General features: G+C 35.1%; 7 protein-coding genes across 7 annotated transcripts; 3 read left to right on the forward strand and 4 right to left on the reverse strand.

The window, feature by feature from the left end:
* Positions 1 to 72: 72 nt before the first annotated feature.
* Positions 73 to 819, reverse strand: DFA_00536 (uncharacterized protein; the record flags this gene model as incomplete). The annotated part of the gene is made up of 2 exons (XM_004358468.1): positions 73 to 330; positions 778 to 819. The coding sequence occupies 2 exons, from the start codon at positions 817 to 819 to the stop codon at positions 73 to 75; spliced, it is 300 nt and encodes a 99-aa protein (XP_004358525.1).
* A 321-nt stretch (positions 820 to 1,140) lies between these two features.
* On the forward strand, positions 1,141 to 3,692 carry DFA_00537 (uncharacterized protein; the record flags this gene model as incomplete). The annotated part of the gene is made up of 2 exons (XM_004358469.1): positions 1,141 to 2,159; positions 2,234 to 3,692. 2 exons carry the CDS (start codon positions 1,141 to 1,143, stop codon positions 3,690 to 3,692), a joined length of 2,478 nt encoding a protein of 825 aa, XP_004358526.1.
* Positions 3,693 to 3,854: 162 nt separating this feature from the next.
* Positions 3,855 to 6,250, reverse strand: clybl (citrate lyase subunit beta-like protein; the record flags this gene model as incomplete). Its single annotated transcript, XM_004358470.1, has 6 exons — positions 3,855 to 4,758; positions 4,832 to 5,006; positions 5,537 to 5,714; positions 5,782 to 6,035; positions 6,082 to 6,106; positions 6,242 to 6,250. 6 exons carry the CDS (start codon positions 6,248 to 6,250, stop codon positions 3,855 to 3,857), a joined length of 1,545 nt encoding a protein of 514 aa, XP_004358527.1.
* A 244-nt stretch (positions 6,251 to 6,494) lies between these two features.
* Positions 6,495 to 7,522, forward strand: DFA_00539 (uncharacterized protein; the record flags this gene model as incomplete). The annotated part of the gene is made up of 5 exons (XM_004358471.1): positions 6,495 to 6,571; positions 6,644 to 6,986; positions 7,059 to 7,087; positions 7,218 to 7,477; positions 7,512 to 7,522. The coding sequence occupies 5 exons, from the start codon at positions 6,495 to 6,497 to the stop codon at positions 7,520 to 7,522; spliced, it is 720 nt and encodes a 239-aa protein (XP_004358528.1).
* A 109-nt stretch (positions 7,523 to 7,631) lies between these two features.
* Positions 7,632 to 11,251, reverse strand: fnkE (putative protein serine/threonine kinase; the record flags this gene model as incomplete). Its single annotated transcript, XM_004358472.1, has 6 exons — positions 7,632 to 7,924; positions 8,341 to 8,753; positions 8,806 to 8,882; positions 8,958 to 9,297; positions 9,464 to 9,561; positions 9,617 to 11,251. 6 exons carry the CDS (start codon positions 11,249 to 11,251, stop codon positions 7,632 to 7,634), a joined length of 2,856 nt encoding a protein of 951 aa, XP_004358529.1.
* Positions 11,252 to 11,442: 191 nt separating this feature from the next.
* rrpB (RNA-directed RNA polymerase) lies at positions 11,443 to 20,918 on the reverse strand (the record flags this gene model as incomplete). The annotated part of the gene is made up of 5 exons (XM_004358473.1): positions 11,443 to 13,833; positions 14,458 to 17,104; positions 17,190 to 18,926; positions 18,980 to 19,739; positions 19,823 to 20,918. 5 exons carry the CDS (start codon positions 20,916 to 20,918, stop codon positions 11,443 to 11,445), a joined length of 8,631 nt encoding a protein of 2,876 aa, XP_004358530.1.
* A 538-nt stretch (positions 20,919 to 21,456) lies between these two features.
* On the forward strand, positions 21,457 to 24,285 carry DFA_00542 (uncharacterized protein; the record flags this gene model as incomplete). The annotated part of the gene is made up of 5 exons (XM_004358474.1): positions 21,457 to 22,393; positions 22,448 to 22,882; positions 23,324 to 23,530; positions 23,715 to 23,818; positions 23,908 to 24,285. 5 exons carry the CDS (start codon positions 21,457 to 21,459, stop codon positions 24,283 to 24,285), a joined length of 2,061 nt encoding a protein of 686 aa, XP_004358531.1.
* Between the last annotated feature and the right edge of the window lies 1 nt (position 24,286).

The raw sequence follows: 24,286 nt of genomic DNA on the forward strand, positions 1-24,286 counted from the left end.
TCTTCGCTCATCTTCTCTTCTTTATATATTCGATTATATATATATATATCAAAGTATATATATAAAACTAAACTAATCTATTGTACAACAAGAAGTAGAAGAAAAGGATGAAGTAGAAGGAAGTATGAGGATTGTACGTATTGTCTCTCTCTCTCGCTTTCTCTTTCTCTTTCTCTTTCTCTTTGAGTTACTATATACTACACAAATAAATAAAGAGTCGGTTGGTTGGTTGGTTGGTTGATTGTGATTGTGATTGAATACTGTTACAAATATTGGGTACTGATAATAATAGGGTGGACGACAATAATAATAGCGGGTAGCAGGTTTTGACTTTATGATCAGTTTTTAAAACAACAAAAATTTTAAAAAAAGGTGTGGATCAACGACGAGATTTGGAGGTTAAAAATCGATCCACCTTACTTTTATACTTTATTCCAAAGTACCATAAATACGAACATTCTCGCAGGCGAGAGTTCATTTCATTTCATCAACCCGAACAGAAAGTAGAAAATAAAAATAATAAAATAATAATATTAATAATAATAATAATAAAATATTATCAATCATCCACCTGATCAAATTCCAGGTATCTCTCATCCCCCTACCACCACCATCACTACAAATCATAGTGCTATGAATTTTACAATAGACTGGAAGGGAAAAGTATTCAATTGAATATATATATATATTTTTAATAATAAAAAATAAAACTAAAATGGTATCTATCCATCCTTCTGAAAAATTCATTCTTTCTTCATTCACTCACTCTGCACTCACCATACTCAGCCGGCTGAGTTTTGAGAGACCATACGCGTTCATTTCATTCCCCACCACAACCACAAAGTTAATAAGAATGGATGAGTGTGAGCAAGAAGAAGAAGAAAAAAAGGCTTATTTGGGGCAATGACAACCCCCCATTAATTAAAATTAAATTATTAATCATAAAACAACAAACACCAACATAGGCAGATGGAAAAGCATATTTTAATATATATATATATTGATTGTGTGTACTCTTACTCACTCTCACACAAGGTAGTAGAAGTAGTAGTATTATTATATTACATAAGATAGATTAGATAGATAGAGATAGAGATTGAAGTTTAATAATAAAAAGATAGACAGATAGAAAGATAGATAATGTCAAAAGTAGTATCATCATCATCATCATCAACAACTTTGCAACATCAACCATCATCAACATCACCACCTCCACCAGTCGTTGATCAACTGTCAAATGTTGAAAATTCATCATCCACTACCAATAAAGATGGAGGAGTAGGAGGAGAATTAAATTACTCTCGCAATCAACAACAACAACAACAACGTAGTAATAATAATAATAGTTTTAAAAATAACAAATCAAATAATAATAATAATAATAACAAGATGAACTATGGTCAACAACCAAACAACAACAACAATAATAATAATGCTAATAATAACTCAAACTCTTCCACTGCGACAAGACCATCATACAACCAAAACAAAAAAAAGTCGGCTTCTCCATCTTTGGTTCCAATGCAAAGGGGACAAGTTGACCTGGGTGTTTATGCTACTGCTCCGATCATTAATGATTCCATCTCAAGTCATACCTCTTTTGGTGTTGTAGACATCCCTCAGACCCATACTACTACTGTTCCACCAACCACTATTGTTGCTGCTGCTGCTGGTAATGGTACTACTATTCCATCAACAACAACAACAACAAGAGATAGAGACCGTGGATTAGGAGGAGGTGCAAGAAGAAGAGCTGGTCCAGGTGCTCATTCTCCAACCACTCCAAATCCAAAAACGTTGACAAAGATTGAAGAATCAGTTCAAACAATGACAACAACCACCACAGGAACAAGCCAAGGTCAATCCTATGCATCTGTAGTTGCTTCGAGTACTACTCCTTCTTCCCAGTATGCAACAGGTGAATCGTCATCATTGTCGTCGTCGTCGTCATCATCTTCATCAACTTTATCTCCACCACCACCCTTACCATTACCAATTCCAACTGGATCCATGGACAATTATCAAATTGGTAAACAACATAACAACAACAATCCAAATTTCCAAAAGAAGAGAAATAATAATAATAATTATCATAACAACAACAACAACAACAATCCCAACAATCAAAATATGAATAGAAAACATCATGATAATTTAAAGTATGTATAATCTAGAATAATTAATTAATTATTTAATTCAACAATTATTTATTAATTAATTATTTTTTTACTAGTAATAATATGTATGATCCAAACCGTAAACAATATCAAAACAACAAATACCATCATCACCAACACCAACACCACCAACACCACCAACACCACAACCAATACCAACAACAAAACTATCAATCTCAACAACAACAACCCATTCAACTCCAAGATAATCAATATGCTTATATTCCAAAATCATCGTATGAATATTCAGAGGGTGGATCACCAACTCAAGATCAATCACAAACACCAATATTATTGGATGAAGAACCAAATGATTCGAATCTTGATCAGTCAGTCCCAACATCATCCATGTCTGCTTTGAACCTTGTCAGTAGTACCAATAGTGCAACCACCACTGCCACCTCACCATCACCCCTCTCTTCATCCATTTCAACTCCACCTTCAATTGTAGAAATGCTTGAGGATTGTGCCGATGGACAAATGTATCATGCAGTTTCAAAGTCTGATAGTTCAAATTGTCTTTTGAATTTGGGTGGTGATGGTAATACAACAATAACAACTTCTCCCTCTTCTGAAATGAATATTATTTCTTCTTCTGGTGAAGTTGTTGTCAATGACAACACTCAAAACTTGTCTCCACCACATTCTCCAACATCAACTAGAAAAGGTCAAAAGTTGAATAAAAAACAACAACATCAACAAAAACAACAAGCTCAACAACAACAAACTACTCAACAATCACAACAGTACCAACATGAACATCAAACTACTCAACACCAACACCAACAATCATCTTATACATATTATCCACAACATCAACAACCACACCAACAACAACACTATTATCAACCTGTATATTACCAATACCCAGACCCATCAAATGGCAATTATTACTCTCCCTATCCAACTATGTATTACAATCCATATTACAGTGATCCATATCAAAAGTATCAACAACACCAACACCAACAACCATCTCAACAGCAACAACGTCATCAACATCAGTCATTGTCTCCAAACCAAAACCAAAACCAAAACCATCACCATCAACAACAACAGCAACAACAATATTACATGGTTCCACAACACTATAATTATAATAATTATTATCCACAACAACAAGACAATCGTCATCTTTATTCAATGCAACAACCACAATCACCACAATCATATTCAAATCATTATCAACAACCATCATCCCCACCACAACAACAACAACAACAGCAACAACAACCACCACCAAATGTACATAATAATAATAGATATCAAACAAACAATGTTGAAGGTAGAAAACCAAAATACAACAAAAACTGGGATCCATCAAAGAAGGGACCAAAAACAAAGTACCAACATTATCAACAACCATATTACAAAACACAAAATGTAGGAATGGAATATGATAATAATCAAGTTGCCATTGTTGAATATCAAGAATCAAATGAATTGGACCAACAACATCAACAAAACCAACATATTGAAGCTGCTCCATCCATCTCTACTACAACAACAGTCTAACTGTGTCAATTTTTTTTTGTTTAATTATTATAGTCCAAATCCTAATTATTTATAATTAAAAAAAATGTTATTATTATTATTGTTATTATTATTATACATACAAACCCTAGGTTAGTTTAGTTTTATTTTATTTATTTAATTATATTTTATTTCATTTATTTATTAATCATATGATTCTCTTGGAGGATAATTTGATTCTAAATGTTGAATATTTTGAGCCCATTTAACCATTGGTAAATCAATCATTTTACCATCGACTTCGAAAGCACCTTTACCCATTGATTGGTTGATTTCATTTTGATCGATGATACGTGATGCGAATTGGACTTGTTTGAGGGTTGGTCGGAATGCATCACAGATGACTTCAATCTGACCGGGATGAATAGCTTGTTTACCGTGGAATCCCATTTGAACACCTTCTTTAGCCTCCTTTCTTAGGACATCTAGGTCCTTGAAATTGATACAAACCATATCGATTGCTTGCAATCCAAATGCAATAGCATGATTGACTACTGCACTACGAGCATACGACAATTCAGATGCTTCGGGTGTACGAGTGATACCAGTGTCGGCACAATAATCCTCTGATGCAAATACCAATGCTTCGAGCATTGATTGTTCGCCTGGAAATGCTTTGGTATGGTATTGACAAATATCCTTTAAATTAATCAATCCTATTGCAGATTCTATAGAGGCCAATAGTTTCTTTCGATCTGTGATACCATTGTATCGCATCAAATGAGTGACGTATTGGAGATGAGCAGGTGACTCGACCTTTGGGATGAGAAAACCGTCAATATAATTTGCAATCTTTGACATTGCCTTTATATCGTCTTCCAACAATCCACTGTCCACCGAATTAACACGAACCAATAACTCTGATTTGGAATAAGAGTCTTTTTGCACCGATCTTGCAATCTCTTCACGTGCTGCTTGTTTCATGTTTGCAGCGACACCATCTTCAATATCCAATACTATAGTATCTATAATACCAGATAATTGAACTGCTTTTGCTACCTTTCTTTGATCATTACCAGGTACATTAAATATAACTCTTCTTAATGGTCTAAAGATAGAAAAAAAGTTAGATATATGATCATAGATAGAATGATATTTAAGAGAGATATGTTGATTTATACTTTGAATATACATTTTGAGAAAGATTAAATGATTGAGGTTTAATCATTATACTAGATGAAGTATTTGATTTGTTGGTTATATATCCATCAGACACTTCAGTATTACCATCACTACTTGTTGTACTGTATGTTCTATGTTGTTGATGTTGTGATGTTCTCAACCATCCTCTTCCTCCTACTCGATTAAACAACAAAGAGTGTTGATTACTTGTCGTCGTTGCAATACTCTGAATTGTTCTTTTGATCATCTTTTGTATTTGTTTAAACAATCAGACTCAGAAAACAACCCTTTATTAATTTTTGCATGCAACATGTGTTCAAATTTCTAAAACTGGAATGATTTTATTTAATTAATAAATTATTTGATTATCCTATTCTTGATTCTTTGAAAGAATATTTTAAGATAGACTTGAGAAACCTTATTTTTCTAGACAAGAAAATTATCTCTAATTATTATATAATGAATGAGATAGTTGAATAATCTATCAAAAAGATTTAATAATTGGGTGCACTTTCTAAAAATCTTTTCTTTCTTTGGTGGACGAGATACAAAAACTTTGGAGGTTGGATTACAAGTAATCAGTTTGCCAATAAGATTTTCATATGATTTTAATCTATCATCTTTGTTGTTCTCTTTTAAGATCACGATAAAAAGGTTATTAAATTTTGATCAATAGTCAGAATTACATTAGTTTTTTTGCATACCCTCAATTATTGGATTCAGGTTAAAAGGTGGGAAATCTACACCAATGTATCCAAGATTACATTTTGATAAAATAGGTTTTAGAACTTGGCTATGGATATTTTCTTCAAACCAACTTTCATCATTTGAATGTGTAGAACAAAGGAGGAAGTTGGATGAGGCACTACCATTTGGATAAATCTATTAACAGATAAATAAGTATATTAGTTATAATTCAAGAAAATTTATAAAATATTCTTATACAAACTGTTTGTTCGATCAAGTTAAAAATATCCAATGTTTCTTGAGATATTCTACCCATTTTAATTACAAACATGATTATATCAATTTCTTCACCCTTGAAATCTTTTTTGAGCTGATTTATAATTTCTTTGTTTGGCATTACAGGATCCCCAAATCCAATTCCATCAATAATTTTAAATTTGTTGTTGAAATGACAATTAAATGAAAGATCATTACTCTTTGAACCAAGTGGGAAGGGTGCTGTATGGTTTTGTGAATCTAGGTTGTATAGAACATTACTAACTGTAGATTTGCCTTTTCCTACCTCTCCGAGTATCAACATTGTTTTCCTACTTAAAAAAATAACAACGTTAAAAAAAATTGATCATTCCATTATTTTTAATGGTTTTATTGATTCATTACTTATCCATTGCAAATATATATATATTTTGGTAATACAAATATGAATATATCAAAAAAAATACAATATTCATTCTTTATGTAGCTGAAATTTTTTAAAAAAAAGAAGGAATAATGAATTGATCATTGGAGATTATTAAAAATTTCAAGATACTGCCTTTCAGATAAATGATTAATTGACGAATCAGTGGACTAAAAAAAGAAAGATATAACTAGAGGGTTGTCCCCAAATACTAATAATCGACTATGTACCTGAATCTTTAAGATTAGTATTTTATCGTAATAATAATTCTGTGATGGTTGTTTCAATTTAAAAGGATGGACCAAAAGTTATTCATTATTGTTATATTTTTTGATTCAAAATTGTATACAGATATTTCAGAGATGGTTCAAGTGTATGTATAAATAATATATTGGATTTTAGTCAATTTAAATATCATTATTAATATTTAAGAATATTATTAAAGGATTAAAAAGAACATCTTAATAGTTGGAAAGACTGGTTGTGGAAAATCTACTATTGGAAACATTATTTTCAACAATTCTCCACACTTATTGACAACCCCATTTGCTTGTGGAAATGGTGCTGCAAGGATTACTACCTTGTTTGATAAACGTGAAAATCCAAACTTTGAAGTAATGGATAGTGTAGGTTTTGGAGATCCAGATTTCACACCAAAACCTATCATTCAAATGATGGACAAAGCCCTCGAGTCATTTCATCGCAATCTAGATGTGGTTATTTTCGTTGTTGGGATGGGTAGAATGTCTGATGAAGTAATGACAATCTTTAAAATTATTCAAGAAATTGTCTGTATTTTAAAAATTAAAATTAAATTAATTAATTTTTTTATAACTTTTAAAATAATATTTTTTGTCCAGTTCTTTGGAGGTAGAATAAAACCAAATTTGTTATTATGTATTACAAATTGTGATGATCAAAACTGGGTCAAAGAAAACGAAGATGATTCCAAGTCCCTTCAACATTTATTGGAAAATTGTCAACTTGGTCACTCTATTGGTTGATTTTCCACCTATCAGCAAAAAGGAAATTCAAACGCCAAATGAACAACTCTTGGAACAAGAATATCGTCGTAAAAGGGAGTTTTCTTTTCACCTTTTAATGAACAAATTGGAAGAGTGCAATCCTGAAAGAGTTCTTGTTCCAAATGTGTTGGCTGCAGAAGCCGCCAAGGCAGGGGCAGCCAGAAAAGGAATGGATTTTTCTCAAGAGCAATTCCAAGCCGCACAAGAAACATGGTCAGCCAAAATGTGGAAAGGAATGTGTCAATGTTTTGAGAGCATGAAATCCTTTTTTATTACCCTTTTTTAAAGAAAAGAATTAAATAGATTGCTTAAACACAATGTTTTACTATGACAATGAAATTTTAATTAAATGTGTTCCAATTATCTTTCTCCTTAATTGGTTTGAAACTAATTTGCAAGATATTTGTTTTATTGCTCGCTCTTTTTAAATAATACAGCTAGCTTTTTTTTCAATTTTGATAGCCCAGAAGATTTAATGTAAATCAATCTAATATTTAGATATTGATTGTTGTGTTCAAACTCTTCATGAATATTGTCTTCATCCAATTCGAATAATTTCTCCATTTCTTTTAGGGGGTATTCTGACTCTGGTTGGTATTCTCCAAAGTGTTGATTGATTGATTCAAATTTTGATTTATCTATTTGACAAAATAAATGTGCATAGATTGTTGCTTGAACATGTGCTATCACTTTGACATCCTCTAGATTGAGAGAAAGCTTGGTGTTAGAATTCTTCCACTCGAGCATATTATTTTTACTAGTTGAAAAAAAGGTTATTAATAATGTAGCGTAATTGTTTTGTTAGGAGATTACATACCGCTTGATATCACCAATTCCATAACACTCTTCACCGATTGTTAGGATGAAATTAAATTCTCTAATGTTGTTTTTTATAAATGAATTGATGATGGCGTTTCCCGAGTCTTCACAGCGGTAGCTAATTACACGTTTCAATTCATATCCTCTCCAATATTGAAATACATTGGACTGAGTTTCGTTCCAATTGTTTGTGGTTATGTGTATTGTCGCATTTGTATTATATGATTCCAACCTTTGAATGATTTTCCTAAAACAAAATGATTTAGTCTGTGCGACCTTGGAAATGATTCGATTTTACGATTAAATGAAGATCCAAATATTAATGTTTCAACACTATCAGGAATATCTCCCCATTCTATTGGTTGATTAAACTTTCCCAATAACTTTAATTTTAAAAGTGTCTCTGGAAGTAATCCTTTTAGAGGACTGTTGAATTCACCATCCAATATTAATGTTGTTGTTGTTGCTAGAATTTGTCGTTGGTCGATTAAAAATGATGTGATTCTCTGTGTGTGTTGGTTGATTATTTCCCCTGTCAAATCATCCAATGAAAGTCGATTATGAGGAGTTGCGATTAATAGATTCTTGACAAATTTAATTAAATGTTCAGAGTATCTTTTTGTTGATATTTTAATATCATCAGCATTAAAAAAGTTGTTATTTTTGTGGTTCTTGACAAATTCAATTCTATTGGCAATATCATCTGGATGACTAAATGACTAATTAGTTAACAAAATCAATTCGAATAATAAAATCTATTTACCATGAAAGTAAATGTAAAATAGTTGAACCAACTGAATATATATCACTTGTAGAGTAGTATTTCTTTTGTTTTGATTCCTATAAACAATATTTGTTGATTTTTTTCATCAGTCAGTTTTCCAGACATTAAAGATATGTTATTAAGTAACATACAGGTGAGTAATATCCATTTGTTCCACGAGAAACGACAGTCGTTTCTATCATATTTGTTTGATTGTCAACATTATTAATTTGATTATGATTATTGTTTGTGGCTCCATTGATATTATCACCATTATTTTGATTAACGTAATAGTGACAACAACCAAAATCACCAAGAACTATCTCACCATCATGTCGTATAAAGATATTGAGTGGTTTGATATCGAGATGTGCAATGTTGAATCGAGAAAGTTTTTCAAGTATGAGGAATAATCGACGAATGTAGGCCCATATTTCTGGTTCTGGAATATATTTATATTCTGGTTTAGGTTGTTGTTTTTGAGATTCATTCCTAAAAAAGAGAATGTAAGTGTGAATAGTTGTTTGTCCAATGTGAAGACCATACCATTTACTCATTGATTGAAATAATTGTTCTAAATCACCACCTTCACAATAATGTGTCAAAAGATATATCTTTTGAATCACTGTCATCTTGGTGATCTTTGAATTGCACAAACATATCGTCACCAATGAATAGTTGCATCGTTGAGATTTCAAATTGTACTTTGGAGTAGATCTTTGGATTGATAGAGTAATCTATTTCTTTGTAAACATACTAAAAGGTAGTTAGCAAGCAATTATAGAGTTTAGATTTCAGTTGATTTACATACCAATTCTCCCGAAGACTGGCACATTACTAAAAATACTTTGTTGGCAGAGTAGGGGAAAGTGTGTAATTTGAAATATTTATGCTGGTTGACTAAAAAGAAGTCTGTGGAAGTGATATGATAAGTCATTAAATAGTTGGGGTCGCAATTGATTGAGTTGGGATTTTGATTCAAAGATTCTGGGTGTTCAGAAATCATATCAAGATGATGTAGGGATGGGGATGATATCGTTGTTGAAAGAATAAGAGGAGCTTTGATACTGGGAAGTTTGATTACTGATGATTTTGTTTTAAGAAATTTTCTACTTAAACTAATGGATTTCTTGAAGTCAACAAAAAATCTTATGGGAACTATCGAATCCCCACCAAACTTCAATGATAGTAATGATGATGGTAATACTCCATTTGATAATGCTTGATTATAACCATTACCAAACTCCAATGATTGCAATGATGATGGTAATACTCCTACTGATAGAGGTTGATTATAATGATTACCAAACTTCAATGATTGTAATGATGATGGTAGTACTCCAACTGGTATCGATTGATTATATCTAATACCAAACTTCATTGATAGCAATGATGGTAATACTCCAACTGGTATTGATTTATTATAGTAATAACCAAACACCAATGATTGTAATGATGATGGTAATAATCCAACTGATAGTGCTTGATTATATCTATCACCAAAAACCAATGATTGTAATGATTCTGGTAGTACCCCAAATGATAGAGGTTGATTATAGCCATCACCAATCTTTAATGACTGTAGTGATGATGGTAGTACTCCAACTGATAGAGGTTGATTAAAGTCATTGCCAAACTTCAATGATTGTAATGATGATGGCAATACTCCAACTGATAGAGGTTGATTATATCCATTACCAAATGTCAATGATTGTAATGATGATGGTAGTACTCTAACTGCTATTGACTGATTATAGAATCTACCAAACTCTAACGATTGTAATGATGATGGTAGTACTCCAACTGATAAGCGTCGGTTGTATCTTTTACTAAATGTCAATGATTGTAATGATGTTGGTAATGCCCCAACTGATATTGAGTGATTATAGTTATAACCAAACTTCAATGATTGTAATGATGATGGTAATACTCTAACTGATATTCTTTGATTATAGTGGTCGCCAAACTTCAATGATTGCAATGATGATGGTAGTACTCCAACTGGTATTGGTTGATTATAGTGATTACCAAACTTCAATGATTGTAATGATGATGGTAATACTCCAACTGATATTGATTGATTATAGTACCAACCAAACTTCAATGATTGCAATGATGATGGTAGTACTCCAACTGATAGAGGTTGATTAAATTCCAACCCAAACTGCAATGATAATAATGATGTTGGCAATACCCCATCTGATAGAGGTTGGTTAAAGAAATAACCAAACTTCAATGATTGTAATGATGATGGTAATACTCCAACTGATAGAGGTTGATTATATCTATCACCAAACTCCAATAATAGTATTGATGATGGTATTTCTCCAACTGATATTGCTTGATTATAGTCTTCACCAAAGGTAAATGATGTTAATATTGGACTGATGTTGACCTCAGATGAATATTCAGAGGTTTGATGTGGTTGTGAGTTGTTCTCGTCCATTGATCAGTTAATATATACTTGATAATTATCAAGTTTCGTCTTTTAGCCAAAGAGTGTGGCTCGTTCATTACAAAAAAAATAACTTGCAAGAAAAGGAGGGAGTTTTAAGAATTCATACCGAGGTGTCATTATTTTTTTGGTGTTATATTTAATATTAATTATTTATTAATAAATGTGAAATTATATATTATTTATCTTCGGTTATTATTATATCTGTTGGTTTGTTGGTATCTTTCTCTTGATCTACTTCTATCTCTTTGATCTCTTTGATTAAAGTTTCTATCTCCTGTTGGATATCTATTACTATTATCATATACATCTCTTTGAAATCTTTCTCTTGATCTATCTCTTTTTGGTAGGCGTTCTCTTTCTCTTGATCTTGATCTACTTCTGTCTCTTGTTGTTCTTCTATCACCATCTCTACTTCTTGATCTACTTCTATCACGAGTGTTTCTAGTATCCCTGAAATTATCCTTTCTATTGTATGGAGTGTTATTAAATTTCTTAAACTTGTCTGGTTTTGGTCTTGGTGTGGTACCAGTTCCTGCTCCAATTCCAATAATATTTGTATCTAGCAATTGTTCTTTGATTTGTTGTTGATGTTGTTGTTCTTGACGTTTTTGTAAAAGATCAGTCAACATGTAATCATTTTGAATTGACGATACTAATCTGGTGGCAGATGCAGCGACTGCATCGCTAGCTTTACTATTACCGGTAATGGTTGGATCCAAATCACCAGCCTCCTTTTTCAAAATATTGATTTTGTTTTTAAAATCTCTACCAGTTTCCCAAAATGGTTTGGTAAAGTGTGAAATTTCCTCGTGTTTGGGAAGATCGATTTTAATCTCCAACTCTGGTTTGGATGCATAGAATCCACCAGATGTGAATTCGTTGACCGTTGATAAGACGGCACGAGGATTGAAAAAGCTAAGTGGATGGGTGGCTGGTGGAATGTACCATCGTTCGTTTTTGTGTTGTCTAACAACCGTCAAATTAGCCTTGTAAATTGGATTGATTGTAAATGGCATCTTTAACATATTGTTGTCACTGTTGTTGTTGTTGTTGTTGTTATTATTTTGACCAGTATCCATATCAGAATCTTGATCAATTCTAGGTAGTAATGGGGGATTGGTCAATAACTGTGCGACACTGTCATCGTCATCGTGAGCGGTGATATTCTTTTTCGATTGGACAGAGAAACGAATGTCATAGGCAGATTCTTCGAGTGACTTTAAATCGGCAGTGAACCAATTTAAATTGGCTAGTTTAACAATCGCCTTGGATAGGTCATGATTCATTTCCACCTTGTACGTCTTTTTACCAATATCTAGGGTGATGGCATACCATTCTTGTTCGTATTTGTTGATTGCCCACCCATCCTTGATGAGCATTTCATGGATGGGATCGATGCCAAGAGTGGTTGGTAAAAAGGATGACTTTGGGTTGGTTGACAACAACTTTTCAATTTGATTATCTACATTTTTGAGTTCGCTACTTTCAGCATCTCGTTCAGTACCCATCTTAAGTTTCTTTTGAAGTGGATTGAGTGATGCCAAATGTTCCAATTCTTTTTTCTTTTCCAATAATTGTTTCAATACCATTGGTGAAGGTTTGGCATCTTCTATACCATACACTTTTCTAATATCATTCTTTGGTTGTTGTAGTCCTAGTGTTGATGCTGGTGGTTCTACTTTTATAGGGTTTGTCGATGATAGAGTATGTTCTTTTTTCAAATCTGCTACTCTACTACCATTACCTCTACTACCTCTACCACCTCTATTTCCTTCACCTTGATCAATAATATTATTATTATTATCTTCATCAGTATTGTTATTAAATTTAAGATCACTATGATTATTAAATTTAACACTATGCTTTTTAGTTGACGATAATCCTTTTCTAGTATCAATGATTAATTTTTCAAAACCAGAATAGGGGACATTGATAAAGTAGATTTGACCAAATCGAAGATATGCATGTGTCTCTCCAAACTCTTCCTCTGATCCAAACTGTGTCCATTTACCTAGTTGTGAATAAAACACTCTAGTGTACTCGAGATAGTCGTCACCAGTATCATCTGCAATATTGTTGTAGTTTCCAAACTCTACATTTTCAACCGAGATGTTTTTGAGCATCGGTGAAAAGGGACGACGTTGTCCATGTGTAGAGTTGGTTCGACGATTACAATCGATAAACTTGATAGTGTCGTATTTGTTTTTTGAACCTTCAAACAACAGTGTAGTACCACCTCCACTGACCATTGAACGTGTAAAATGTTGGGGTGCAGTGGTGATATTTCGTGTAATGTTTGATATCTCGGTCAAGGCAAATTGGATGGCATAAGGATCACCACTCAACTTGACTTGGAAACGTGATTTCTTGATACGGGTAATCTTAACATTGGCACCTGTTTTAAGGGACAGACGCTGTTCAAAGTAGTCTTCTGAACCGTCGATATGTTTACTAACGATACGATCGAGCATGACAAGTTTGTTGTTTGTCATCAATGAATGTTTGAGGAAACTATCCATCGACGAAAGAGAGTGATAGGCAAGTTGGAAAGCTTCATGAAAGAAAGCAGTCTGTTGAAGATTGATTTCAGGCTGCAAATGAAGAGATGGCATTACTGCGTGGTCTAGTGGACACATGATCGTGTAGGTACGACGCGACGAGATGAGCTCGGCAAACTGTGCAGTATAGTATCGGAAAAAGCCGACAAGGTGAAGAGACAGCTTATCAACCTCATTTTGCGACTTGGAGATGATAGTTGACCACCAGTCAACCGTCAGGTTCTCGAGAATGAATGCATTGTTGTCGGCAACCTTGAACTGGTCCTGAATAAAAGTGTGGTCGACCGGTTGGACGATATTGCACTCGATCATGTAATGGAACACCATCCAGACCAGTGACCATGTCTTGAGCGTGCGGTTACGGCTGGTCGGCGTATCTTGGTGTACGAGCAAACCAGACTCTCTGCCCCACCCGACAATCGCGTAGATGAGAGGGAGTAGGAACGGATACTTTTCAAAGTAGGCACACAACAATACAGTCTTGGAGAACCCATTCTCGTCGAGTTGAATGTCACAGTCGAGATGGTTAATGACAAAGCGGACAATGGGGAATTTGGCAGTCTCGACAAACTCTATACTCTGAATGTTGACATCATTGTACTTGAGCGATGTTTCAAGTGCTTTGTATATTTTTACCTTGTCTTCAGACAGAGGTCCTGATCCTGGAACACTATCATCTTCCGAATGCAATTTGATGTATAGATCGAGATCAGAGGTGAGTGGATTAAACAAAAACAAACTAGTACTACCATACATTAGTATCTTGCAATTACGAAACATCGGATGGATAGTATGCAACGTTTGTTCAATCGACTGTGTCACTTGTAGACGCTTCGAGTATCCAGACACCAACTCCTCCGTTTGTTTTGTAAAGAAACCTAGAATATCACCCGACAACTTGGAGCTGTGTTGGTTGACGATCTTGTTGAGTGAGCGACGCCACTTGCGGACAATCCAATAGAACGACAGAAACTTGGTCAGTTTCTTGTTGTCAGAGTAGGCCGTGTGGTACCACGCCGACACCTTTTTCTCGATTTCGTGTTGGTGTGTCGTGATGGTCTGATCGATCGTCTCGCCGGCTCTTTGAAAGGGTCGCAAGAACTGCTCGCGGAACGTGTTTTGGATGACAGTGTAATGGTTGAATATCTCCATAACTACTACCTTGTCGAGCGTGTGTCCCGACATGGTCTCGTCAACGTATTGGATCAACACGTCCTCTTCGTTTTCAATGTCGTATCTCTTGAGTAGTGAGCCGACTTGGTGGCGGTATCTACGGTACGTCTCGATCGCATCGGCCTGATATGTCTCCCAGCCAGGTGTCAGTAGGTGTGGATCGACTTTAACCTCTGGCATGAACCTAATGACATTTTGCAGAGACACGCACTGCGCATACAACCGTCCAAGAATCTTGTCCGACTCCCAGTACGACTTTTGAGGCAGACTCTTTTCCATAAAGTTGGGAAACTTGTCAAACTGCTCTCCCAAGATTTGAAACACGTCAGTTGGGATCTCACCGCCAACACCCGTCTTTACGCGATCCACCTCTTTAAAATGTTCGATTGCCAATGCAATCGCCAATGGGTGTTTAGGTGAATGTACATCACAAACGGCCAAATGAGCAAGTGCGATCATGCCAAGCGTACCCTTTTGGATATTGGTAATATACTGTGCAATCAACGAGCTCTGAGTGATTGTCGGGTCGCTGTCTGCAGCAACTGCATCCTCTCCCAAGAACGCATCGTGTTGTTTGATTTCACCGATCATCTCGCGATCAAACAACACAAAGTAACGATCACCGTCGAGATCTGATCCCGAACACTCCTGGAATGTCGGAACCGAGCCATTTTGTGAGAAACATACTACATCGACCAGATGATGCAACGCGGGTATATCAACAGCCTGCACGATACGCACATCACCAGCGTGTAGACACGGATTCTTGGCAACTGCAACTGGACCTGTAACAATCTGCAATTCACCATTCTCGTCAGACACCTGTAAAAACACCTGTCCTTCTTTTAATGACGCAGTGTCATCGGTGACACCGAGCAAAGTACGAGCCGTGTCAATTGGGATAAAGCACTTGTCTCTATACTCTACCAACCGTTTACAGTAGATTCTATGCAATGTACCTCTGATCATGGGATCAGATAGAATCTCTCCGTCTGAAACATCGTCAAATAGATCCGATGACAATGCACGTTTGGCAACCTTTGGCAGATGCAACAGCGATGCCAATTCATTCAGTGACTGTGACAAAAGTGTGAGGAAGCAGCGGTCGGGTACACCCAACCCAGATAAGAGGTTGATGACCTGACGATTGAGAGTGCATGGCTTGTAAGCTGGGATCGATACAATCTCGAGTGTTCGCGACCATTCATTGCTAGTAGTCGAAAACTTTTTCATACTTTTTCGTAAATACACTCCATTTTGAATGTCTGGTCGTACCACAACCACACCCTTGTTGCCACCGATACGGATCTGGAAGGCACAAGTCGATTGAATGTATTCACATGCTTCATTGACCTTTTGAGCGGTCTTCCAACCAATATACCCAATACCTTCGGTAAAGTTGTATCCATTGACAATGACATCTGGAATATCCTCGTGATAATCCTCTTCAGCAATCACGATTGATGGCATGGTCGATGCAAACACCAAATTAATGGCACGAAGATATTTACGTGGGTTTTCAAAGTTTGTAAACTCTCCCAATAATGTATCACGTACATGATCGAGTGAATAAACTTGTTCCTCACCACCATCCGCTTTTGCATTCTCCATCTTGTCTTGACAATAAAACCAAGACATATTCTTTCTTGCTTGACTACTACTATTTCCAAGATAATGAAATGTACCAAAACCAGGTACATGAATACCTTTTTTCATCATAGAGTTTGTATAACTTGCCAATGACTGTTGTAGTTCGATTCGATGGTCAAGATTCTCTTCGACAAATTGGACTTGCATGAATCTGTCTGCACCAAACAGACGAATGGAACGATTGCATTGCATAATCTCTGGTTTTTGAAAGATGATACGTGTTGGTGTGACAAACACTTTCTTAATATACACATAGTTGGTAGGTGGTGGTTTTAGTATCGATTCATCTGGGAATTGTTCCATATCAAACTTTGACTTTAAAACCAATTTACTAAATGGTGATGCTTCCATTGCACTATAAATCAAGTATTCTGCAAAATGTTTTTTATCTTCTATTAAAAATTGATTTATCGTATCATAAAATGTTTGCGGTATCCATGTTTTACCAAATCCATCATTACTACAAAAAATAAATAGAAATTAATTAATTATTCTTTTTTTTTTTTTTTCCTTTTTTTTGTTTTCTTTTGTTTTTTTCTATTTACCTTTGAAGAACAGATAATAAATAAGAAATTCTTTTATCTTGAGAGAAATCAAAGTGAATTTGTGGTTCATTTTCCATTGGAGTAACTTGAAGATTACAATAATAGATTGGAATACGCATTTGTAAAGATACAATCTTTTCAAATAGTTTGAGTTGTTCTTGACACAATCTAAAACGATAAGTAAAGTTGTTGCAGAAATGGGCAATCTCTGACCCCGATATACGACCAATCGTGACAAGATCTTTGCCTTGAAGTTGCTTGCTGATAAAACGAGGTGGTCTCTTGAGAACAAAATAAAAATACGATGTTGAAATATCATACAATACAAAGTGTTCGAGATCTTGTAGATAGATGATGATATCTTGAATGATGCCATCCTTTTCTTGACGAATCAAAATACGACGATCATGATTTTGATAGACCAACCAACACTCTGGAATATAACATCTTTCTTGATAACAAGTTGGTGTTTTTAAATTACCCATTCCCAAAAGAATAGGTGCAGAAAATTCACCGACTGGAATCTGTTGTTGTTGCTGTTGTTGTTGTTGTTGTTGCTGTTGTTGTTGATCATTGACTGTACACCACCAATACTTGGTACTATCCAATTGAGTGATAGAGGTGAGGTAGTCTGGGATGGACTGGTTGACCAAGCGAATAGAGAGAAGTTTCGAGCTAGCCATATACCGACGTGGTTCATTGGTATGATTGATCTGTTCAAAACCAATGATATTGTCGATTTGAGTGTGACTCGATTGAAACACCAAATCATTAAACGAATCATTCGAATGATAGAATTGGAGGTAGCACTTGACTTGACCAACTGCCCGTCTCCTCTCATCCTCCTCTTCCTGCAGATCCTCTTGTAGTTGTAGATTATTCTTTTCACGCCATGCTGCTAGGAAATCCTTTTTCAGAGTTGTCTCTTCGTGTGACATTTGACGTGTCATGGTACCCGAGAGTGCATTGATGACCTTGTACATCTCGGCTTCACGTTTAGCAAAGTCTTGTTGTATATCGAGTTGCTTTTCCTCACGCAAATACATAAAGTTTCCATTCTCTGAACGTGCACGACCACGACGTTGGATCATTGAACGCATACTAAAATCTGATTCAAAGCAGATCACTAGATTGCATTCACTGACGTCCAAACCCTCCTCTAGCACATTTGTCGCGACCAACAGTTTACAATGTCCCAACTTGAATTGTTCAATGATTCGGTGTTGATCGATTGTATCCATACCCACACCAGCATTATGTCCAATCAGAAAGTTGATATTATAGTCTTTGTGAAAACTTTCCTTTTGAAGCATTTTGGTCAATTGCATTGCAGTCGACCGCATCTGTACAAATATAATACCACGAAACTCTATATCTGAAGAATGTTTCTTTTTCAACAAATCCACCAATGCAATATATTTTGATGATTCCAAACATGATCTATCAACTGCAAACAAATCAAATTCCTCTGTCAATGGATTTCTTTTCAATGTCACCATTTGACTTTGTTGTTGTTGATTATTATCTTCACCATTATTATTGTTGTTGACTTGTTTGTTGATATCTTTTTCATTTTCAGATTCCATTAAAACTTTTTGAATTTGTAAGTATAAACCAACCATGAGTTTATGTTCTACATCTGATTCGGCGTGTCTATTGATATGGCTGTCTTTTTCTTGTGAGAGGTAACGTTGGCAGGCAACTATACCCTCGACCTGCACCTTGACAACGAGCAAACTGAGGGTGAGACAGACACTGACGGGATACGATGTTTTCTTTTCGCGTCATACGAGTATCTCTCCATCTCTCGAATATTTGATTGAAAGTTTGCAATCTTTTCCTCTTTGAATGAAAATGAGGTGGGCCATGCCAACTCTCGTTGGATGGCCTTGAGAATACTGTTGATGGTGCGGCTGAGAGCTTGCAACACACGTGTCTCGGTCTGTGTCTGTCGGTACACGATCGCCTCCATCTTGCACATCTCCTTTTCAAACAAGTCGAGTGTCTTTGGTCTAAAGATACGTGCATTCAAGTTCTTTTGGATATCCTCCATCTCTGCACGCATCGCTTTACTATCCTTTCCAATGACGCATGGTGATGCTGTCAACCCGAGGATACGGGGCTGATTGGCACGATCAGCCAGTTGAACACGACGCACCATAGTACAGTACGAATGGTCGCCCGTGGCATGATGAGCCTCGTCGAAAATGATCGTGTGAAAGTCCTCTACGGCAATCTTCATGTTTCCAAGCCAATTGACTGCACAGTCCACCGTACACACCACTACATCAGGTCTTAGCATATCAAAGTTGAGCGACGTACTATTACCATTACTACCTACACCACCACCTCCACCACCACCACTAGCAACAGCCAAATTTAAATGAGGTGAATAAAACTCGATTGCTTTGGCCTGTTGTGCAACCAATGGAATCTTTGTAACTAAAAACAATGACATTCTCTTTGCTACCTTTGGGTCAGCACTCTTCTTTCCATTTAATTCATGCATTGCATTAATCAACATGATAGAAATTAATGTTTTACCATATCCTAAAGAAAATTAAATCAAAATAAATCATAAATTAATTAATATACAAATATTAAATTAAATTGATTTGGATATTTATATTTACCAGTTGGAATAACAATAATAGAATTAAATTTGCAAGCTTGATAAAATGATTCAACTTGATGTTCATAAGGAGTGACTTGAGATGATAGACCCATGTCTGCAGGAGTTGGGTTGACAGGGAATACAGTTGGTTTGTAGATAAAGTTGGCTCTTTCAGGTCGAACCATTCCATTGATTGAGTAGATATCTTCGATTGGAATGATACCATTATACTTTTCCATGACAGTCTTCCATTTCTTGGTGGTTGTCAATGCCTTTTCCAGCGATATCGATGTAGGATCAAGACATATCAAGTAGCCAGCTGTGACGACCGTTCTCTTTGTCAACGATCCAACAGAGAATTTGCAACGACAACAATTGATCTTGTAGGGAACGAATGCAGAAGTGACGGGATTTGGAACGGCATACCAAATGATATCAGAGTGATTGGTGTTGGTCAAGATAAGGTGTACTCCTCCATTGGCCTCTTTAAAGAAACATAGGTCTGACAATGGTACAAACGGTACCTTACAATTGACACAATAACTAAACCTTTCCCCTTTCTCTAATAGTATTTTATATTCCTTTGCAAATGTTTCTGTTCTAGTTTCATTTTTATCACTAATAAATGAAGGTAATGGTTCATCATCACCGTTGGGAGTTTCAATTTTTGAATATGTTGTAGATGTAGATGTAGATGTTGAAGTTGTACAAGTAGATGTTGTAGATGTAGTTGAATCTTCTAAAGATGTTGTTGTTGGTGAAGTAGGTTGTTCTTGTTCTAGTTGAAGTTGATATGGCTGATGATCAAGTTGTAATGAAGAGCTGCGTTTATGAGTATATCCATTTCGACTCTTCTTCTTTTTATTTGTTGTTGGTGAAGTTGACTTGTTGCAAGGAAGAGGAGGAGCAAAGAAGTGTTCATGAATATTGTCACCATCACCATTTATCCTTTTCATCAATTCTTCAAAGTTTAATGGTTGGTCCAACTCTCCATCCTCTTCCTCTTCTTCTTCCTCCCCTTCCGATACAGACATTGGACTGACCGATCTACTAGTCTCCATTCCAACACCTATACGGTCATTATCATCAATATTCTCTTCCCCTCCGCTCTCCATCATTATCATCATCGTTGTCTTTGTCTCTAATACTGTAAAACTTAATTTATTATTAGGATAGATAGTGTACAATATATAATATAATATATTGAGTGAAGTGTATGTGAGAGAGTATAACTATTCTTTATCTGTTGTTGTTGTTGTATGTATGTATGTATATGTACACAGTTGTTATGTTATTTATGTTGGATAGAGATAGAGAGTAGTGAATGAATGAATGAATGATTGTGATGCTTGCGTGAGGTTAACTGTGTAATTAATCAACCCATCACCATTCTCTCAACAACAATATGACAAACGTTCTCGACTGAACTAAAAGTTGACTTGATAAAGTTGTTGTTGGGTTTGACGAGAAAGACGTCTGTCAGTCGGAAGGATGAGATCAGCACACCATCAATTTTGGTAATAAAAATATTAATATTAAAATCATGGTTCTAGGAATTGGTTTATTATTGAGTTGGAGTTTCTCTTCATTGCACAAATGTAGTTACTACTTAGTATGATTAGTATATTTATAATAATAATAGATAGATAGAGGATGGAGAATAATGATGATAGTAGTTGTACAAACACAACAACCGTCGATTTAAATAATCTAACTAAACAAAAGTTGGAAGGAATGTTGAGACTAGATGTAGAGGAGATATGTAATCAACTATGTGTATTTACAAATAATGGAAAAGAGTCAAAGTCAAAGATGATCTATAGAATATTAGCTTTGAAAAGAAAGAGAGTCGTAGATGAACAAGCAACAATGGTAAAGGAGGAAAAGGAACGGGTCGAGAGAGAAGCAATTCCTATTGGTCAGTTGTATGGTTCGTTGCCTTGGTTGTTAATTGCTCGTATCATTGGATTAGCGTGTCACGATACTCAAAGTCTACTATGTACATGTGTACATATCGCACATAAACGTCGACCGGGTATGTTTGATGAAAGGTATGCTGTCTGCTTACCGACCATCTCTCCCGATACAATGTGTGATCTTCACAAATATCAATATACCAATCAGTATCTTCAAAGTTATAACTTTGATGCAACCTTTATACAAGGACAAGAGGTAGAAGTTGAAAAGAAAGAAAAGAAAGAAGAAGAAGAAAAGAAAGTGGAAGAGATAAGAAAACAACAATGTAATGGGAGGTATATTGAATATTGGAAGAAATCATCATTGGCATTGGTATCAAGACGTGTATTTCAATTGGTTTCAACTACATTGTTTGATGATGTTGTGATGGAACCTACTATAGATTGGTGGAGTCGTGTGGTTGACAATGAGTATTGTTTGGTCAAGAGACTGCGTCGGTTGGTCGTCATGCCACACCCAGAGTCAAAGAACAAGACCAAAATGTTTCATCGCGACACTGATACGAGTCGACTAGTATTGGGTGGCGTCGAAAAGATGTATATTAAAGCGCCATTCCTCGTTGAAAAGGTCGATACGACAAGATTGCTCGCCAACATACTGTCGGGTTGCCAAAGTATGGTCTGTTACTTTGACCTGTCCAAACCCGTCATGAAAACCTTGTTTACAGGTTTCACCAATCTCACCGCCATCAACCTACTCCACGCCAGTATTAATTTAAAGTATCTACACGATCTTGGTGACATGCTTAAAGACCGATCTGTACCATTCACAAAGATTATTCTACCGTGTTACTATGATTGGACTGTATTACCACAAAACATTAAAAACAATCTAGAGGTTATATCACTTCATCCTCAATACGAAGTAATCACTTTCAAACCATTCAAACAAGCCGAATCACAGTTCCCAAGACTGAGACATGTCTACGTCACCAACTATAAACGTATTTATGGTCACAACTCGTTGAAATGGAATGGATTCCAAATGCCAGAGACTGTGAGAAAGGTTACATTGAATGAAGTTCCAGATTCAGTGTCACCCTTTGTTCTCAATCCACATGTTGAAACGTTACGATTCAGGATTGTACCAATACCCAAACATGGCAAGTTTGACCATCCCCTTCCGCCAATTTCAATCCGTCGTTTAACATTTGAACAAACTGAATTACTCAATATTATATTATACACTAATACCGAAATCACAGACACCGACACTACCCATTTTCAAACAGCTGGGTTCACCTATATCGGCTCTCAATTTGATCATGCTATAAAATTAAAAAAATTAATTTTTAAAAGATTGTTATAAATTATTAATAATACTAATTATAAATGTGCAAACATATCACAATAATCAACATATTTATTTATGATTGATTATTATTATTTAAGAAATAAATAAATAAATAAATAATTAAAAAAAAAAAAAAAAAAAAGATTAAAAAAACGACAAAACCAAAAACGACCGAAATTTAATATTACCTCCATACTTCGCATTCGTTTTATCTTTTTGTTGTGATTGTGTGTATATAGTATATAAATAGAGAAGATGAAGAAATATAATAAAAAGTCAAGTGTCAAGTTCAATCTTGCAGGTAAAGAAGAGGTATCGAGAAGATGGAACAAGCTCGCTACTCCATTGACCAATTATACAAATATGGGTATCAGCATGAATAACAAGTTGGGCAAAGACAGAAAGATCATATCGAATCGTCCATTTGTAGAGAAAAAGACTCCTCCTAAATTGATTGGTATGTATATCATATATAGATACAGATAGATAGTTCTAAAGTCAGAGCATTAGCATGCAGATGATGGTTGTCGGTCGGGTCGAACAATCATTTCAGACCATTGTCGATAAAATGATTCATTCAATACTCATTCATTATTATTATTATTATTATTATTATGTTCATTATATATATATATATCTAGATATACCTGTACCAGAACCAAGAATTCGTTCAGAGAAGGGATTAAATTTCAGAGATCAACATTACTATAGAGATTTAATTTTGAAATATGGTGTCGATTATGAGGTATGAATAGAATAGAATAGAATAGAATATAGTATAATAGATTAGATAATTGATATTGGGATATTAATCATTGTTATTGTTTCTTGTAGAAAATGAAAATGGATATCAAATTAAATTATTTACAAAGAACTGCCAAAGAGGTAGAGAATGGATGTAACAAATTTATTGGTTGTTATGGCGACCCAATTGCTGAGATTATGGCCAATAGAGAACAAGAAAAGAAGAGACTAGAAGATGAACAAAAGGAATTGGAGGAATTCCAAAGAAAGGAAAATGAAGCTGCTCAAAAAGCTGCTCAAAGACAACAACAACAACAACAATCAACTACTACTGCGACTACTACAACTACTACTCCATCCACTTTGACTACTACTACTAACAACAAAAAGACTCCAACTACTACTACTGCCAAAAAAGTAGTAAAGAAAACAACAACAGAACCAAAGAAAACTTTAAAAAAGAAATAAT

The sequence above is a fragment of the Cavenderia fasciculata genome (assembly GCF_000203815.1).
Source record: "Cavenderia fasciculata unplaced genomic scaffold Scf_Dfasci-F-a-25c12.r2-5, whole genome shotgun sequence".
Classification (NCBI taxonomy): Eukaryota; Evosea; class Eumycetozoa; order Acytosteliales; family Cavenderiaceae; genus Cavenderia; species Cavenderia fasciculata.